The 21,647-nt window shown below is 33.3% G+C and overlaps 1 protein-coding gene across 1 annotated transcript; it reads left to right on the plus strand.

The window, feature by feature from the left end:
- The first annotated feature begins 1,112 nt into the window (after positions 1-1,112).
- On the plus strand, positions 1,113-18,831 carry LOC145626927 (protein ANTHESIS PROMOTING FACTOR 1-like). The gene is made up of 10 exons (XM_081679373.1): positions 1,113-1,270; positions 3,470-3,570; positions 3,801-3,910; positions 4,021-4,087; positions 4,309-4,408; positions 7,056-7,172; positions 7,255-7,392; positions 7,558-7,639; positions 8,014-8,063; positions 18,416-18,831. The coding sequence occupies exons 1-10, from the start codon at positions 1,193-1,195 to the stop codon at positions 18,578-18,580; spliced, it is 1,008 nt and encodes a 335-aa protein (XP_081535499.1). The 5' UTR covers positions 1,113-1,192; the 3' UTR covers positions 18,581-18,831.
- The last annotated feature ends 2,816 nt before the right edge of the window (positions 18,832-21,647 follow it).

Raw genomic sequence — 21,647 nt, forward strand, 5'->3', positions numbered from 1 at the left:
TTAATGATAATATATATAGTGGATTGTGAAAAATATAAAAGTGTTTTAAAAATAACTCTGTATTTTAAATTATTAAATTTTTGTGTATTATATTTTAAATATATATATAAAAATAAAAAGTATTTTTCAATATTTTACTGTAGTCAATCGTTGCTTGTTTTTACTCTACACAATTTTGTTCGTTTACATGAATTAGGGATTCCATTCACGTACCAAGTTGAAGTCATGGGACCAACAGAAGATCATACTATGTACGATGATAACAGAAAAGCAGCTATGGATATTGTACGAAACCAAATAACTGATCAGATATGGGAGTCAATTCAGAGGAATGCCGAGGTAATGGAGCAACTTAATGAAGAAGAAGAAGACGAAGACGAAGAACTAACCGATTATGAAAGCTAGTAACTGTTGTGTAGTACTCTCATTTTGTCAATGAGTTCAACTGTAAAAAAACATGTGACCATTTTGAACGACGAATATAATTTAAAATAATAATAATAATTATTAATATTATTATTTTTATTTTTATTTAATTATTATTATTATTGTTATTATTATTGTTATTATTATTATTATTATTATTATTATTATTATTATTATTATTATTATTATTATTATTATTATTATTATTATTATTATTGTCGTTGTTGTAATATGCTAAAACATCTAAAACAAAAAAATTAACAACTGAGCTGAACTGAACTGAACTGATTAGAGCTGAACTGAACTGAACTGATTAGAGTTGAACTGAACTGAATTGAGCTAATTGGAGCTGAACTGAACTGAAAATAAGTAAATATGAACAGACCCTTACTTTGTTAATACTAAAGCGCAGGGTTTTGCTTCGATTTCATTAAATCCACCGCTAGTGGTTTGAATTTCTTTGCATACGAATTAGGGTTTTCAATAGGAAATAGGATTTTCAACAGGATATTGACACACCATTTTCGGAATGTGGTAGCTTCAGTTAGACCAAATCTCTAAATGTGATTTTCTTTTCTTCGCTACATCTGGGTATACTTACAATACTACCCCTAACTGCTATGTTGATAAGACGAAATTAGCCCTTGATTTCTTGGAGTTGTTACTCAGCCTTATTTTCTCGAGGTTTTCTGGCGCTGCTTGGCTTTTGCTTTGCTAACACTACCGGCCCAAACGAAACTTACTGCATTTACTCTCTTCGACGTTAATGGTGATTATGTCTCTCAATCAGCTTGATGACAATATTGTGCGCACCATGTCCATTGGCGCCGTCTTCTCAGACTTTGTGAGTTTATAACTACTTTAACTCCATATTCTTTCAATTTTTACACTTCAAGTCCCGTGTTATTCAGTTACTTGATTATGAAATTGTTTTAATTTTCAATATGTTATGATGTTTGATTTTTGTCTGCATTTTTTTGTTGTTGTAATTTCCTATTTAATTTTTTTCAATTTGAGTGCTGCTTTTTTTTTTTTTTTTTTTTTTTTTTTATTGGATGTAATGCATTATGATTTGCTGCTTGAAATATGCTCTTGATTCTCTAAGGTGGTGTTGGTGTAATAAATTCAATAGTTTTGAAAAGTTTTATTTGAAAAATTAGGCTTGTAAATTTAATCACTAAATTTGCTGGTTACCAATGAGGAATAACTATAAGAAAAAGCAGAAAACAAAGAAAATCCAAGTTTTTCATCTTCATAAACAAATGTTTCGGGGTAGAAATGGTAAGCAGTTTTACCCATTTCTACCCCAAAATACTCCAATTTTGCCCTTTGATGAACAACATTTGTTTTGTCGATAAACTGGGGCTCCCTCCAGAAAACATGTCATTATCAAATGTACCAGAAGGCAAGACAATTGAAAATGATTACATGACAATGTTCATTTAAGATGACTCCATTTGGAATGAAGTTGAATCTTAAGAATTAGTGATTACTTTTTAATTGGCTTAGTTCACTACCTCAACGCAGTACATAATACTTTGGCATTGATTTAGCTAGTGACTTTTCAGTTTGCCATTCCTCACATAAGTTAGAACATCATAGAAGTTGCTATCAAATTTCCATGTTTGTGCCTTGGTCCACAATATCCTGCTCTTGTAAGATTTGTATGTAGATAGGAATAGAGTTCTGCTCCTTTTATTCATGTTGAAAGTACAAGTTTACTCAACAATTATGTGAACCATACCCTTCTTGAAAACATGTGTCTGCCCCAACCATGATAATCAGGCATATTAGCTGTAGTATTGGCGATCCTTGATCTTCGTTCTCTACTTCATTGTTCTTATTCCCTCTTCTACGACACTGTGTTAGCATATAGCTCTTAATCTAAATGTTCTACGATAATGCTATGTCATCTGGATGAATGAGTGTAGTCTTAAATGTTTAAATGGGAGAGCTCTTTCTTGCTTTGTTGATTTCAACTTAATCTTTCCAAATTTTGTTGTCTAAGACTCTAAGGTGATACAAAGCTGGTTCATGGTTGTAGGCATGAAGGCCATTTGTTTTTGTTTTCAAATCTTTTGCCATGTTCTATCTTTCTTTAGTTTAGGGCCAGTTAGCTATGAGATTTTCATTCATGAATATGAGCGCTATTTCCATGAAGGTAATGCTATATTTTTTAAAAATTAGCACTTCTGTAGGTGCAATATCAACAGTGAAATTAGTCCCATGTTGCATGGAGACAGCTTGACTGTAGACTATGATTCTATTACAATAGCTTTAAAATTTAGGGACAGAGAAAGTGTTCAGAAATCAAATGTGAGCAGATGCTAGACTTTCAGTCTGTATTTATGTACACTTGTTAAATAATTATTTTACTCATTCAAATGGATATTAACACTAAGGTAAGATCCTTGAAAAATAATAAAAATTTATACAAAAGCTTGAACCATCCAAAAATATCTGAAAGTTTTACACTTTTGAATAGTCCAAAGTGCAATATTGATACTTTGAATAGTCCAAGTTATATCATTGATGTCTGCATGTGTAGCCTTGCTTGCCGACATATATTTTCCTAGTTTTCAGCAATTGATCCATGAAAATATTAGGATCATGCAAAATGTTGATCTCTCTATGTTGAATACTTCTAAATAGTCCGACGGTTAGTCCGAGATGTATCATTGGGACCTGCATGGAAGCCAAAAGTTGCTGACTTGTGTTGCCTAGTTCCAATAAGTGACTTCCTAGACCCTTTTGGCTCTTAATGAAATGTCTTAAATATTCTCTAACTCATATTTGCTAAATCACTCTATGGATTCCAAGTATTTTGTCCCACATACAACAGATAGCTAGAGTTCTGCAAAATTATTCATGATACTAAATAGTTTTATTTCATTAAGTATGAGACATGCCAATGTTTAACAATAATCTACTAAAATAGGAATAGTGGGAAAGATTCTAAAGAGCTTACATGAAGCATCACATGTTATGTTTGTTTTTTTTTTTTTTGACATCTTTGTCATCACCAAATAATTATTCTTTGCAGGGTGGAAAGATAAACTCAATCGATTTCCATCGAACAAGTGATCTGTTGGTTACTGCCAGTGATGATGATTCAGTTCGACTTTATGACATTGTTAGTGCCAAGTGAGTCCACTGTTCGAGATAATACTGAACTTAATGATGCTAAGCTATTAAGCATCTCAATTACTACCTTCCACTGTTCTTTCTCATATGTGCTTCTTACATACCTTGATAATGGCAACCTATTATCAATGAACATGTTGTTATAAAATTTAGTTAATTCATTAAATGGAATGCCTAGTTTTTAAGCTAATATATTGTTGATTCACTGATTTAAATGTAATGATTTCCAGACTTCTGAAGACCACATATCATAAAAAACATGGTGCTGATCGGATATGCTTCACCCACCACCCTAGCTCGGTGATTTGTTCCTCCAAGTATAACCTTGATTCAACAGGAGGCAAGTTCAGTTACTATTGTTTCTCGACTATGTTCTGTTTCAATCATGTGCAGGCTTCACTGCTTGCTGTCTGAATACTATGTAAATGTGCTCTTGCTTCTTTCTTGCAGAATCCCTACGATATCTTTCCATGTATGATAATCGCTGTCTTCGTTATTTTAAAGGCCATAAAGAAAGGTTTGAATATCGTCACACGAATTTGTTGTTAACTATATAAATGGCCTCTACTGTTGGATCCTTGTTGATCTCTTGCTTGATTTTCTCTTTGAATCATATTGGGTGTTGTGGACCTTTGACTGTGAAGTCTTGGAAATATTCTTGTACTACCATTTCTATGTTATCTCTCTGTGGAAGTTGAAATGCCTTGGATTACTAATATCTGCTGGTGTATTTTGCAGAATTGTTTCCTTGTGCATGTCACCAATCAATGATAGCTTTATGTCTGGTTCCCTTGACCACAGCGTAAGAATATGGGATCTTCGAGTAAATTCCTGCCAGGTAGGACTCTAACCTTTGTAAACATATATTTTTATGTTCTCTATAGTCTATATCGAAAAGGATTTTAGTGACTGCTGTTGTTAATAAATCTAGAGAATACTTCTTTTCCATTGCAAGTTCATTGTTATATAATTAAGTAATTAATTAATTGAGTGTTGTTTTGCTATGTGTGAACAATTTCCAATTCGGTTGAATTAGAGAAACTATGTTCTGTGTAATTCAGTTAGGCCTACCTCATCTGGCTAAGGTGCTATGAGGTTTATCTTTGCTATCTTCAAAATTTGTTTTTATGCCTATAATAAAGATGATATACATCAATGATAGTGGGATAAATTTTGTTGAGCTTATAGCTTAATTGACAAATCTTTATATGGAGTTTAACTTTCTTTACTATGAAACTCCATAGAATTTGATTATATCCATCTTCTAATATTCTTTTAAGTTAGGCGAGCTGAATGTAGCTTTTGAAATCCAAATTTCTATAACTTACAAGTTTGTGTGCACTTTTCGAATTTGTATATGGTTCATCAGTGGATCTAATTTGATTGTTTCATCAATAGTTACTTTTATTTCACAAATATTTATGTAGTGCATTTCATCAATCTTCAGTAATAATATTTCATCAAGTTTATGTAGTGCATTTTACAAATATTTACTTTTATTTCACAAATATTAATGAATCTCACTTAAATGCAAGTGTGGTTGGAGGCATATCACCTGCCACTAGAATTTCATTTGGATGCCATCTTGATCAATTGTAAATGGTAGGTTCTTTGGTGAACCTCAATTGGTAGTGTGTTTATTTTATTCTACTATTTTTTTTTTGGTGGTGTTGCTGCAAACAATGCCTCATTTGTGGTTGTGGGTGTATCGTATCCTTGAAATTCAATTTGAACTCTTTTTTATGAAACTTGAATGATATGCGCTTTGATAAATTCAAAGTTTGAGCACCAAGCTTAGTGCTCGTACGTGCACCATTAATTTGCTGACGATCCGATGTACTTTTTTGTTAAATAAGCTTAAATAAGTGAATGGAACCTAATGGGAAAATGACAGTGTAGTGGTTGTCTTTGCCAATTGCCAATTTACACCATGTAATTTGAAATGATTATTCGAATTTTTCACATCAATTTCTATTTCAAGTGTACTGCATACTTTAGGGCTCTGACGCTTTTTTTTCACAACGGCTTAGGTCATGAGAATCTCCCATCCTTTAGTTTATATTTTGGCAAAACAAAGGTGTGAATTTTATGAAATAAATTCTAATCCCATCTTGTCGTCTATCAACAGCACTTGTATTGTTGATAATGGCCAATGTTAATGAGGGTTTTGAATACGTAGTTACATTCCATATTACATCTCAACTAGTGTCCAGGTGATAATATTTTTAAAATTTTTTTTGTTATTGTTTGATGAAGAAATCACAACTAATAAGTATCAAAGATGGATTTTTTTTAAAAATCTAATTACTTGTTGAACCTAAGATCAAACCTTATTTAACGCTGTTTGGATGTCATACATTCCATGTAAGCCAAAATAGATCTTTGATTTTCTTTGACATGCGGAGTTTTGCTGCATCATTATTTATTTTACTTAACCTTGTCTCAGGTCTTACACATAAATATTTGCTTATCAGTGAATGCACAAGGTCCTTCACTGTTGTTTAATATGCAAAAGTCTTATTAATTTTAACTTTTTGGTTCATTATCAGTATGGGGGTTGTTAAGGAGTACTTAGGGTCTAGAACAACGGTATCAGGACCATTGTGTTCGTTCATCCCATATTGCAGAATAAACCCAATCTAGGTCGCTGCTCATTGCAAACAAGATTGCCAAAGGTAGCGACCAATGTTCTCATCCTCTGTCACTACAACCACATCAATCGAGCATAATCTATTCTCAATCAGGGGTATCGTTTGATAAACCTAAAAATGTGATTGAGCCATTGAGGCATTGTTGGGAGATGACTTTTGGCTATGCCTTTGAGTAACACTGATATATAGAATTGTTTTTTGTTTGTGGAGTCCCTCCAGTAATAAAAAACCGGTACTAGATAGGATCATATGAAAGCAAGTGTTAGACTGAAAACTGAAACGTTTAAATGTACCCATGTAAAAGTCAAAAGTACCCCCTATTTTTTTTTTGGATGTACCGTGGTTGTCACAAGGTTTTGAAATTCTGATATTAACACCTACAATTCCCTCAACACATTATAGAAGAAATATACCATGGTTTGTACACATTTCCTCATAACATCATCTCTCCTCAAGTTTTACGACAATTTATTATTATACATAATGCCATTGTGCTATCCAATAGGCATGAAGCTTTTAAAAGAATCACATTGAGGTTTGATTCTAAAGGTGCTAATTACAATGTTGTTTTACATGCATTTCACTTAGAAGAGTTTGAAGGTGAAGTCATGAAGATCAAGCATATGTAATAACTAACAAACATGGCAACATATTTATTAGCCCAATTTTTAAATTCTAAATTAAGTTCCTGCTAAAGCATACTTCGTATGATTTAAAAGGTGGTACATTTATTAAGTGCATAATAATTCTTAAACTTTACGTGCATTTCAGTTAGTAAAATTTTTATTGATATGGGAATTGTTATGATTTCGTTTGAACTTGTATGGTTTTCAGGGGATTTTAAGGTTGCGGGGAAGACCAGCAGTTGCATATGATCAGCAAGGACTTGTTTTTGCAGTTGCAATGGAAGGGGGTGCTGTTAAATTGTTTGATTCGCGCTCCTATGATAAGGTGTGGCACCATATAACCTAGACACTAGCATGCAAATTCTTTATATTTGTAACTGATAATGATTTTTAGACTTTCTGTGTAGGGTCCTTTTGATACCTTTCTAGTTGGTGGAGATACTGCGGAAGTCTGTGACATAAAATTTAGTAATGATGGAAAATCTATGCTCTTGACAACCACAAATAATAATGTCTATGTCCTTGATGCATATGCTGGGGAAAAGGTTACTTTTATCTTAGCTGATTATTTCATTTGTGTTCGGCTCATTACATTACCTTCCAATATAAACTCGAGCTTCTATGAATTCTTGTTTCATCGCTCCTGCACACTCTACAGAGAGAGCTTAATTCATGAGAAATATTTTAGTCTAAATTTTTTTCTCATGCAGCGCTGTGGATTCAGCTTAGAGCCTTCACATAACACAACGATAGAAGCAACATTCACTCCAGATGGACAATACGTTGTTGCAGGTTTGTATTCCTTTTCCTAGGCACTATATGGAAAAATGCTGTACACTATGATAAAGTATGCTGCTTCAATATATACATACATACATACATACATACATACATACATATATATATATATATATATATATATATATATATATATATATATATATATATATATATATATATATATATATAAGCCAATCTGTGCTGTTGATCTATGAATCTTTCCATTACTTTTGTTTTGGTTCCTAAGCACTGATCACTATGCTTGAACTTTTTCGTTTGCCTTCCATATGTCACTCTAAACCTCTCTATATGTGAACTCTATTGTTGGCTTTTCTAGCTCGATGTAAATCCCTAGGGCTAAATGCTATGTTAAATTTTCTGTCCAGGTTCAGGTGATGGAAGCTTGCATGCTTGGGATATTAACTCAAGGAGTGAGGTAGATTATCTTCACTATACCTTTTTCCATTCTCCCACATTCCTTTAAGTGGCACTCGCTCTGTTTCAAATAAGTACTTTAGTTTGACCGGTAAATGTGCCAATGCTGAATTTTGACCTATCTTTAATAATCAAGAAGAATAAGTTATAAAAATTTTATATTCAAAAATTATATATTTGAGATGACTAACTTCATTAGTGCTGTATGGAAATTGTGCAAATGTCCGATATAGGGGAACTTAGAAAGAAATAGAGGGAGTAGCTTTGTTTATGAGACTCTTGTGCATCCATATTCTATGAAGTGATTTACTTACATTCATTTTTGACAAAACTGAATGAGTTAACAATGGGAAATAGTTTTTTCTCCTTATGCTTTGGTTATGTAAAGCTTAATAATTTTATGGAAAATTTTCCAAGAATAACACCATCTTTCACCCGTCTTCCAAGAATAGAACAACCTTTGGATTATTTTAAAATAAAACGACCTTTGATATACATATGCCAAATATAGAACGTAGCTTGTTGGATTTGTTAAATAGGTTACTAGTGACACGTGTCACAATATCATTAGTCAATTTATTTAAGACTTTTTAAAAAAAAAAACCTTAAAAGAAAAAAAAAGCTCCCTCCCCCGTGCTGGCAGCCGCCCCCACCACCAGGCCTCCCCATAATCGCCGGCGGCTAGAGCCCCAGGCCCCTACCCCGCCAAACCACCTTCCTCCGCCCTAAAACCCTCCTCCTTCACCTCGAAAACCCTCCTCCCTCCCCTTGAAAACCCTCCTCTCCCCACCAGCTAGCGCCAAACCACCTGCATTGTGCCGACAAACCAATTTCGCGGTTTCGCCCTTCCGAAGGCTGTCTCCACCCCCTTCCCCCCTTTAACCACCTCCAAAAAGTCGAAAACCCCTAAAACCAACACTCGATTTTGGGGTTTTAGGATTTTCAGATGCTGGTTCAAGGGGGAAGTGGGTGGAGACGGTCGGAGGGGATAAACAGATTTGCTGGCACAGGGGAGTGAGTTTGGTTGCCGTCCGACGAGGAGAGGAGTGTTTTCGAGGGGAAGGAGAGGGAATTTAGAGTGGGGGGAAGGTGGTTTAGGGGAAGGTGAGGGGCGCTGGATGTTCGGGCACTAGGTTAGGATGGGGTATCACCGGTGTCACGCCGGTGGTGATGTCGGGTGGTGGTGGCTTGGTGGGGTTGTTGCCGGCAAGAGGGAGGGATTTCCTTTTTTAAATCTCAGTTTTGTTTTTAGTTTTAGTTTTTTTCATTTAGGTTTTATTTTTTAAAATCATTATTATTAAAAAAATGTGAAAATAAATTAAAAGTATGTTAAAGGCCGTTTTATTTTAAAATAATCCAAAGGTCGTTCTATTATTCGAAGATTGCAAAAAGGTGGTGTTATTCTTGACAAAATTTTCTAATTTTATTCAACATAAGACCTTATCACCTTATCGCCGAGGGTGCACTGAGGGTATGCTTCTTGGTTGACCACTTTACATGGGATAAAACTTGCTAATGTGGGAGTAATCTTATAATTGCTACAACAAGTGAAAGGTTTATGCGAATGCGACATAGAAATGAAATATAGAAGAGGTTAAATTAACATCTATCCAAGAATTTGCACAAAATACATGATAGGGAGGATTACCTCCAAGTTCTTGAACACAATCGGAGAAAGAATAATGATCTTAATACTAAGCTAAAGTAAATGGCTAAGAACTATAAAAGATTAATTGTTAGTTGTTTATAATTACGAAATTAATTATTGCGGGCCTAGAAAATTAATCAAGACAAATGAAAATAATAGCAAAAAAGATAAAATAAAAAGAACGGTGATGGGGCTTTAGTGGGGCAGAGAACAAATAAAGCAATTGAGGTTAAGTGCTTGAAAACAAAAAGAGCAAGAAATCAACTTACCTCATCGCCTACTTTTCCTGTAAACCTCATGCCAAATTTGAAAGACAAGGCTTGAAGTTATTTCAATTGTTCTTAGACTCCCATATGTTTCGTCGTTTCGTTGAGGGGAACATAGTGTATGTACTTTCCCTTCATGGCCTTGGCCCTCTTCGTGTTCTGGGTTCTCCAGCTTCTTTTTCATAGTTTCCCCTTTGTTTTGCACTTTTTCCTTTTCAACGATTTCCTCCTCCCTATTGGCATGTATGCATAAGGCCTCGTTGGATAATTGAAGGTTTTTGGCCTTATATATGTATTAGGCCTTGTTGGGTAGATGGCGGTTTTTAAACTTATATATATATATATATATATATATATATATATATATATATATATATAGGTGAGGGATCGGGTGATAATAGGTCCATATGTGAGAATTCTTAGTTATGCGAGAACTGATTTAAAATTTAGAACATGTGAGCAAAAATTTAGAAAATGTGAGTTAAAATTTAGAATATGCGAGTTAAAATTTAGAACAAGTGGCTCAAATAAAAATTTTGAACATATGAGTAATAATTTAGAACATTTGTGTGAGTAATATGTTTAGAACATCTGATTTAAGAATTAGAACAAGTGATTAAAAATTTATAAAATTTGCTTTATGAAATTTTAAACATATGAGTAAAATTTAGATATATGATTTAAGATTATGAACATGTGAATAAAAATTTAGAACAAACTGATATAGAATATAAAAAGTGTGAGTAAAGAATTATGAACATACACTTTAAAATTTGGATATATAATTAAAAATCTTAAAACACACGTTTTAAAATTTAGAACATACAATTTAAAATTTTGGAACAAGTTATTTAAAATTTATGACATCGAACTTAACTAATTTATGGTTTAGAACATGTGAGTACTAAATTAAAACATTTGATTTAATTTAGAACACCTAAGGAAAAGTTTAGAACTTCAGATTTAAAATTTAGAACATACGAGTAAAAATTTAGAACACTCTTGAGAATTCCTTTCTAAAATAAATAAAATGTTCTAAAATTATTATATATACTATTAAAGAGACATAAATTTCAGTAAACAAGGCTTGTTATGTTGGTTAAGGAGTGGTGTTTTTTCCCGAGGGAGTTGGAATCGAATCCTATCCCAAACAAGTTTTTATTTTTATTTTTTATTAATATATTAATATTATTTAATTTAATAGATTTGGCTAATTTTTTTGTCAATTGAGTGGAACTTTAGGCTAATTGCTTACATTTAATATGATATATCAAACTTTTAGGGTTATATGCTAGTTTATTTGAAAATTATTGTTTTTGTATTGATATCATGAAATAAAAAACACTAGATTTTTTTTTTTTTATTATTTATTTATTTATTTTTTTGTTTTTTTGTTTTTAATATAGAAAAGTTAATAAGAGTAAATTTTAGTGTTGAATCTTTAGTGATGATTTTGCTATTATGAAAAATTATAAGAGTAAATTTAACTCTTTGTTTAGTAACAATAAATTATTAGTGCATTTTATTTTTTTCAATTTTTTTACTAACAGTCCGGCCCTCGGAACTTGAAAATCCTGGCTTCTAAAATCATAAGAGTAAAATTTAACTTTTTTTTTTCGCCCCTGCATGTTCTAATTATTAAATCAGATGTTCTAAATTATTACTCACACAAATGTTCTAAATTATTACTCTTATGTTCTAAATTTTAATTTGAGTCACATGTTCTAAATTTTAACTCGTATGTTCTAAATTAGAGATCAGTTCTCATTAAACATGGGCAACGGGTCGTGCCGTGCCGGGCCGCGGGCCAAACCGTGCCACTTTTTTTTTTTTTTTTTTTTTTTTTTTTTTTTTTTAATAAATGAAAAAAAAAAGATATATATATATATATTTTTAGTACAACTTAATATATGTGATTAATTTATGTTTATGTTAATGTTAATATATTTTGTTTAGATTTTTTAAACAACTTTATTTTAATATAGGTTATACAAATCATTTATTTAATTATGTTTAAGTTTATATAAACAAATAAAAACAATTTTATTAATTTAGCAAAAAACAACAATGCATATAATAAAAAAAAAAAAAATGAGTGCGATAATCCGAAAACACAAAAAATTGAAGAATAACTTATTTTATTATATGACGGTAGCCGGTACGATAATTCAATAATACAAAATAATTAATTATAATTAAAAATCGTACAATAGTGTATGAATAACTTCATTTATTATACGGAATACGAAGTTCGATAATACAAAAATTATACAATAGTGTATAATGTAAATATGTAATAATGTAATTATTATTGGTCGTCTTCGCCTTCGTCTTCATCTTCGTCTTCATCTTCGTCTTCGTCTTCGTCTTCGTCTCCTTGTGGTTCAAGTTCATCGGCCAATTGAGTTGATTGAGAAGTATGAGAACTAAAAGAAGTCGACGTTCCTTCATCGTCGTCGTCGTTTTGTGCATAAGTACGATCTTGAGAACGAGTTTCGGCATCCAACCAATCCTTGAAGCAAACACACATTTCAAGTGTTTCGGGTTTTAGTCTTGTTCTTCTATCGTCTAAAACTCGTCCCGACGCACTAAAAGTTCTTTCGGAGGCAACGGAGGAGACTTGGATAGCGAAAATATCATGAGCCATTGCCGACAAAATTGGATGTTTCACGGTTTGTGATTGCCACCAATCAAGGATGTCGAGGCCAAACTTCTCTTCATCGTCCATGCCTTTCATGAAGTCGTAACTTAGGTACATTTGCAACTCCGAAACATCGCTTTGTGTTCTCTTACTTGATGATGATTCCATACTTGAAAACTTGGACATCATGTTAGCAGCTTGTGCAAATAAACCTTTGGCCCGTTTACTTACATTTTTGGATGTTTGAGAAGGGGCAAATCGAGACACGGTTCCATATTTACTTTCATAAACTCTATATAAAGAAAAAAACTCATTAGTCACCTTATTTTTAAAAGTTTCTACATCATCTTCAAAAATCATGTTACTATAATAAATATTAATTAATAAAAAAGTGCCATCATATTTTTGCCTAGGATCTAAAATAGAAGCAAAAATATAAATCATAGGAATATCGGTGTAATATTTATGCTATTTTTCCTCCATGGATGGAAGATATCCACGATAATCATGTTGTGATCGGTGTTTCGCAAAAAGTTGTGCAAGTAAACATGCATTGCTAAGAAAAGAATGGAAACAAGGATTATATACAGAATTAAAACAATGTGTCATACCATATCGTATTTGTAAAAACTGCTTATATTTTTCACAATTAACCCAATCATCTTCTAGTAAAGCACATTGTGGAAATTTTATATTATAAAAAAGTATTAAATGAACCTTGTACTCGATTGCCCGACTCAACATTTCATAGGTGGAGTTCCACCTAGTTGGACAATCCGGTGCTATTTTTATGGTCTTTATCCGTTGTTGCCTGCAAAAACCTTTCCATTTTTGATATCTCAAGTTAGAGCTATTAATAGACATAATAGCATTCCTTATTTTGTGATAAAATGGACCAATTGCTTGTGTCCCATCCTTCACACACAAGTTAAGAACATGACAAATGCATCTAACATGAAGTACATCTCCATCTAATATAACATCGGTCAATTGGGATTTGACCAAATTTGCACTATATGTCATAGAAGTTGCATTATCGAAAGTCATAGACATGATTTTATCCCTAAGACTATATGCATCAATGGCTTCCATTAAATGATGTGAAATGTTAAGACCGGTATGAGGGTATTCAAGCATTTTGAAATGAATGATGCGTTTTTTGTAACAACCAATCATTATCTAACCAATGACAAGTAACACATAAATAGTGAAGTCCGTATCCACCATCCCATGCATCAGCGGTTAAAGAAACTCTAATAGGAAGATTAGCCAATTCATTTACTAATTTCAATTTATACTCTAGATAATTCTTCATGGCAGCAGATCGAACGGTTTTTCGGGAGATTTTTTTTTGTGTTTTAGTTGTAGTGCTCGGTTAATGTAGTTGTTGAAGGCATCATTTTCTGCGAAAAGAAAAGGTTGTTCGGCATGTACAATCATTCTCCCAAGTTCATCCCTATCTCTCTCGTAATTGTAAATGAAGCCTTGTGGATGGAATTGAGAAATTTTGGGTTGGGTTGGATCATTAGATGGTCCACCACATTTTTTTTGAATGTCTACTAAGGTGTCCCGTCCCTCCCTTGGTATCGGCCGAGAAAATTTTACCACAACTCTGACACCGGGCTTTGGTTCCATTTTTACTTAATTGATAATGTGCCCAAACTTCACTCTTTCGGTTGGTTTGAGCAAATTCCTCTTCGGCACATCACTGTAATATGTTAGGATTTTGGGTGTTAGGAATTTGGGTGGATTGTTCACTCAACCCGGAGGCTTGTGTTTGGCTACCTTGGGTATTAGGAATTGAAAATTCATGTTGTGATCCGTATAAATGAGGTGAAAATTGTGTTTGTTGAAATTCCGAACTAGGCATAATCCAAGGAGCCATATCATCCATTTGTTCATACCTTCCCGTAGTTTGGGGATGAAAGAAAGGGGTGGAAGTGTTTGGAAAGGGCATGTTAGGGGAGTGAAAGAGCATGTTAGGCACGGGAACGGTGTTAGGGGGGCCATTGAAGTGTTTGGGTTTGATGATTCCCTTCGTTTTGACTTGGCTTTTCTAGAGGAGGAGGAAGTGTTCGGGTTTGATGCCATGATATTTAAAAATAACAACAATAATAATAATATAAATAACAATAACAAATTAACATTAACAATAATAATAACAATTAACAACAATAATAATAACAATAGCAATAAGAATTAGTAAGTAGTTTTTATACAAATTAAGTTTTCAAAAATAATTATAATAATAGTAGATTACTTAGGTCAATGAGATCCCAAGTAGGAGAAGTTAGGAACAACGTTGTCCAGAGCCCAAGTCCCGCCTTAGACAGATTTCACTAACAATCTAAATTATCTACTATAAAAATAGAAAGTAGTTTTTATATAATTAAGTTGTTCCAAGAAAACAATAATAACAATAACAATAATAACAATAACAATAACAGTAACAATTAAAATAAAGTAGAGTTAAATCTTACAATGACGCTTCAATGCTTTCCCAAATTTATAATTTCCCGAACTTAAAATTTCCCGAATTTATAATTTCCCGAATGTAAATATAACATTTTATTTTATTTTATTTTATTTATTTATCTATTTAATTATTTATTTTTTGTAGTAGACTAATAAAAGTAATAATAGTAAAAATGTAAAATTTATAAGAGAGTACGGTTTTTTTTTTCTTTCTTTTCACAAAAGAGAGTAAGATTGTAGCCTTTGTAGAAATTAGAGAGTAAGAAAATTAGAGAATAAGAGAGAAGAGATGAGTTGTGAAAAATTTGGAGGAAGAAATGGGGTATTTATAGGGAATTTGGGTGGGAAAATTGCCAAAAACTAGCCGTTATTATAGCTGTTGGAAAACGGCTCTAAAACGGCTAGTTTCCAACGGCTATGGCACGGGCCGCCTGACGGGCCTCGTGTCGTGCCTTGCTGGCGTGCCGGCCCACGTGCCAGCCCGTGCCAAAATCCAAAATTTTGTTCACGGCCCACGGGTGGGCCGCCGTGTCGTTCCCCGTGCCGGGCCCGTGCCCATCTTTAATTCTCATATAAGTATGAATTCTCACATATGGACCTATTCTCATCGGATCCCTCCATATATATATATATATATATATATACACTACCTCTGTTCGTTCCCCGTGCCGGGCCCGTGCCCATCTTTAATTCTCATATAAGTATGAATTCTCACATATGGACCTATTCTCATCGGATCCCTATGTATATATATATATATTGGGCCCTGCTCTAAAATATAATTTGGGCCCTTTATAATTTAAAAAATAATTTTTTAATATTTATCTTATTACTAAAAATAATAGTAACAGAATACAAGTTGAACCATATATTAACCTTCTAATGTTAGTAGGCATAATTAAAGTATTAAGAAAAACAAATATTATAATAATCACATAATACTTCCTCCGTTCTGTTAATATTGCAACAAGGAGGAAATTACGCATCCCGAAACACATTTTATATGCTAAATATCTATAATTGTGTAATAGTAAAAATTATAAAAAGTTGATTTTGTGAAAGTATTATATGAGACGAATCCAACAAGATCCCACTTGACTATATTTTGCTTAACGTATAACTCATATTATATGGTCAAACAAGAGTGATGAATAGTGCAAAAAGTCCATTGTTGCAGTATTAATAGAACGGAGGAAGTATAATGTAAATAATGGTAGTAGCTGTGAATAAAGTTAAAAGACATATCCATCCTCAAGTGATATTTTTTCTCAGTTTCTTTTTCCAATTTAGTTCAACCTTGTAGAATAATGAGAATTTTTTCCAAATAGTATTTGAAAAAATGTAAGATTTACCTTCAGTTTATCGCTTTATCCCAATTAATGTATTCTGATTATTTTTTTTTTGGATGAAAAAAAAATTAGAATAGGGATTATATAGGAGATAATCTATACTTAGTATATAAAAACTCTAAACAAGAAAAACACATGTCTCCACCATATTACATTTCAATATCTTATTCTCTAACTCAAATGCCACATGTCTTCTTACATTATTAATTTTTTATTTTACTATTTTTCTTTAATTCTTTCATTAAACTTATATTTCATCTTCCATGCCCTCTTCATCTTCATCTCCCCTCTACAATTCAACCTTTTGTTTTTCTCTCTTTAATTTTAGTCCCTCCACCTTCTTTATTTAATCCTCATTTTTAATTAAAATTCCAAAAATTTAATTTTTTAAATCATGTTTTCAATTACACATCATAACCATAATGACTTATTGATATTTTCTAATTCATCTTTCTATGCAAATATTCTTGAATAAACTGTGCATTGCACGGGCTAGAAGGCTAGTTGAACTGTTAAAACACTATACTTTATTGTTATAAATCAGTTTAAAAATGGAAAACCTTTTGATTTCCATATGTACTTCATAATTTATTGATCAGATTATTTAAAGAAAGAAAATTAATTGTCAAATTTAAGGGAAGATGAATATTTGAAGAATTAAAGAAGGAAGTTTAATTGGGATAGATGAATTAACAAGGGAATTGAGACGGATGAATTTGCATTGGAATCGCTGAATCTAACAAAGATGATTAAGCGTGATTTTTGGGGCAATTAATTTTATTTTTTATTTTTATTTTTTTTAGATAAAGTAACTAAAATATCTTGCTATTAAAATTTTTTACTTAGTAAAAAATATGGGCTATTAATATCTTTGTCCCTCATTTAACAAGAGCCCAAATGGTGCGTCATTGTTTCTAAGACATTCAAAGTTTGTTTTTATAACTCATATTCTATCCCTTGCTCTTATCTTTCAATGTGGGATATTCCTTTCCTCTATTTATTTTGTTTTAGTTCTTTTTTTCTAAACAATAACATAAATTATCAACAAAAGTTCCAAAATTTCGTGGGTATCCTCTTAGAATTGAGGTGTACTGAACTTGATGTGTGCATTTAGAGTCGTGTTAGATTATAGATCATAGGCTATGGTGACTAGTGACCAAATGGAATTTAGGAACACTTAAGGCATGGTTATGTAACTCAATTGTGATGTTGTATAAAAAAATAAGTCACATTGGGATTGCATTTGTGGACCTTAATTCTTTGAAAGCCACCAACTTAACAAAAAAGTAATTATAGTATAAAATCCAATCTACTACTAAGAAGAATGCTAAATGGGTAAATCTTGAAATCATAAGTTGTGAAATTTAAATAAATTCTCTATAATTGGATTGGTGATATTTAACAGGGACGAATCCTATGACGATTCATGTTTGCCAGCCGCAAATTATTTTTGGACTAAGAATTTGAAGTTGAAGTGGTGTCGATTTTGATTTTTTTTTTTTTTTATGCTTATTGCTTAGGGACATAGACTATTAATTCAATGGTTGAATTGGTGGTTTTTGGGTGGCTTTGATGATACATGCGTAAAGTAGATGGTTGTTTACTAATAGTGGGTGATTGCGTGTAGAGTAGTGAATGGGTACTAGGATTGGTAACTAAATGCAAATGAATGGTCACTTCTACTACCTTCATTCCCTCCTAGAGCTAGTAGATTGTAGGAATTTTGTCACATTCTTACACTTGGAAGTACCTTTGTTTTGTTAGTACGTGTACTGACATGCAGTATTGTGTGGTGGCTCTCCCCTTTGCACCACCCGTTCCACTGGGAATTTTTGGGTGGGGTGGGTGGAGAGGCTGGAGTTTCAAGGCTAACAGCAGTCATGATGTCTGAGGATTTCTTGTTCTAATCTCTAATGAGTTGTGTTGCACATCTTTTATCTTTTAGCTCACCTGAATCATAATTTTTTTCTGCAGATTGGACGTTGGATTAGTCACATCGGTGTTGCATCCTGTTTGAAGTGGGCACCGCGAAGGGTGATGTTTGTGGCAGCTTCGAGTGTTCTTACTTTCTGGATACCTAACCATGGAAAAATCACTGGTGAATCAAATGCCAAAGATGCTGATGCTAAACTGGAGTGACTGCTAACATGCTGACAGCATGATCTTTCACATTAATATTTGCATCAGGCAATCCAGTGCATTACAATAGATATATGCGTGGCCAAAAACATCACTCATATAAACTTAGAAAGAAGACATACGAGTTACTGGTTATGTAGCAATCAATTTACAGTATTTGACCATTTGAATGTATACATAGCATATTAGCATGTGAAGATCGACTTAACAGTACCTTAAAGTAACATCGTCACCTCATTTTTTATTTTTTTGAAGGGAGGGGGGGGGGGGGTGTTGGGGTATTAATAGCACTATTTTAACAACATATCTCTCACATGTTATGTATGTAACTATGTATATATAGGGTTAGGATCCGGTAAGAATTATGCTTATTGTTAGAAGGTGAGAAGTACGGATACATAAATAATGTACTACAGATATAGATATATACATTATAGATACATCAAAAATATATTATAGGTATATTATAGATACTTTAAAAATACATTATAGATATGTGGTTGTTAATGAGCCGAGTCCGAATACTGGTAGGCTCGGCTTGAGCTCTTATGTTTGGGTTCGAGTTTGGCTCGAGTTCATGGGTTGTCGAGCCTTGAAAATTGAGCTTGGCTTTGAGTGCAAAAGTGGAATCGGCTCGAGTTCGTTATTGTCTCAAATTCTAAACCAAGCTTGTTATAATCTCGATTTGGATATTAGGCTCATTTAGGCCATAAATACATAATACATGTCATATAACCAGTCTTTCATGATACTTTTCACAAATCTTCATTTACTTAAGTGTTGTGGCAGGGTTAGTGGCCATATTTGTAGTGATACGCGGTGGTGGGAGGCGCGTCCTGTGGTGGTGACAAGAGGTGCGGTGCCATGCAGTTGTTGATATGTGGAGGTGGTGTTGAGTTACAGTGATGGGAATTGGGAGATAAATGGAGCCATGGAGGTGGAGCGATAGAGATGAGGTGGAGGCGTGGAATGATAGAGATGTAGAATGGCAAGGAAATTAAACTTTGAACAGGGCCAATACACCTAATTAATTAGGGTTTGTTTGGCATCAGTTTTGGTTTTCAGTTTTCTGTTTTTTTTAAAACCAAAAATCAAAAACAGGAAACAAAAAAAAGGTGTTTCCACTTTTCTGTTGTCAGTTTTCAAAAATATCATGATTTTAATAAGTTTATAAAATTTTGATTCATTATAGGACACATATCATATACTTTAAAAAACAAAAAACCAAAAAACAGAAAACCACAACAATACCAAACAAACCCTTAGTGAGTGATTGAGTTTGCTTAGGGAGTTTAGAAATTAGGAAATTATTGGGTTGGACCAATGGATAACTTACCAAATTGCCCAATTATAGTAGTGGGGTGCTATTATCAATAACTATATACTAAAAGACACACCGGCAATGACACGTGTCATTCTGGTGTGTTGTTAGTTTTTTTTTTTTAATAAAATTTAATTAAAGAAACAAAATTTATTTACAAAAATAATTCTCTAATATTATACGATATAATCACTTAAAATAAAAAAAATTTGACATATATTTTACACAAATATTTATATGCTAGTAAAAATTTCTTAACTCATAGTTTGTGAATTCCTTTATTTTACTAATTTTCAACATCGTTTTATATCTAACATATCTTACTTAATCCTTTATTTTGCTCAAAATTTGTCAACTACTATATTTATAGATTTTTTTTTTCTTCATAAAAACTGATAATAATGAAAGTTTAATAATAGTTATTAAAAATTACCGTGCATGGCACGGGAACTAACCTAATTATACATATTAACTTTATTTAAATGTTAAAAAAATAAATATAATATTTATTATATTAACTTATTAACTTATTTTAAATGCAAAAAAAATAAATATAATATTTATTGAAAAAATGTCACTCAAGCCGCGTGCGAGTTTTTTGAGCCGAACTTAGCATGGCTTTGTATTGTCTTGTTTAGTCTCGAGCTTAGCCATGCCGAATCGAGCTTTAACCGAGCCGAGCTCAAACAGTTGACGAGCAGGCTCATTAATAGTCCTAAGTACGTCAAAAATACATTGAAAATATACATTTAGCTAGAATATCATCAGTAGTATTGTTCATTTTGCTCCAATCTACATGCGCAGCTTCTCCGCTTCAAAATGTTTCAAGTACATGGGTAAATTCATGAATTTTATTATAAAAAATGCCGTACCTAATGTATTGAGCTAAAAAGGTTGATGAATTCCGATTTCTCATTCCATTGCAATTGTAAATCGTGATCATCACAATAATTACTGTTTCTGCAAAAGAATTTCGGATCGAAGTTGAAGGGGAGCCTGCTCGTCTGGTCAAACCGAGTCCTGCAAAACAACGAAAGTCAACTGCCTCGGGGGGTGTTCCCGAGAAAGCCCCTCCGACGGTTAAGTTAATAAACTGTGTTTAGAGAGAGAATTTGTAGAGAGAGAGAATTAATTACCTCGCTAATCTGTGAAGATTAGCATTTATAGGAGAGGATTAACTAACTTGATTAGGGTTAGGATTAGTGTTTCTGGCCGTTCTGGGCCGTGTTAGGCCCTGTTGGGTTATATTAGGGTTTCTCGGGATGCGTGTTGTGCATGATGATTTAATTTTCCCGTTTAGGGTTTAACTAAGGGCATTTTGGTAATTTATGTATTTAATGAACGTGGGCCCACAGGGGGTCCAAACATTAGCCCCACGACAACGTCGTTTAGCGCACTCTGCGGTTTGGGAGTTTGTCGGAAAAATATTGATCGAATGAAATCAATCGACCCGGCAATTTTATTTTATTATTTTTTTTTCCAGCTCTTGGTGGGCGTCGATGCTGCTGGCAGGTAGCTTGGGCGCGCAGCCTGGGCGTTGATGCTGCCTGCCTGGCAGGCAGCCTGCGGGTGCTGGGCGCTAATGCTGCCTGGCACGTAGCTTGCTGCTGCTGGGCGCTGATGCTGCCTGGCACACAGCTAGCTGCTGCTGGGCGCGCAGCTTGCGGTGCTAGGCGTTGATGCTTCCTGGCACGCAGCTAGCTGCTGCTGGGCGCTAGTGTTGGCAGCTAGCTGCTGGGCGCTGCT

The sequence above is a fragment of the Chenopodium album genome, chromosome 4, assembly GCF_948465745.1.
Source record: "Chenopodium album chromosome 4, dcCheAlbu1.1, whole genome shotgun sequence".
NCBI lineage: Eukaryota > Viridiplantae > Streptophyta > Magnoliopsida > Caryophyllales > Amaranthaceae > Chenopodium > Chenopodium album.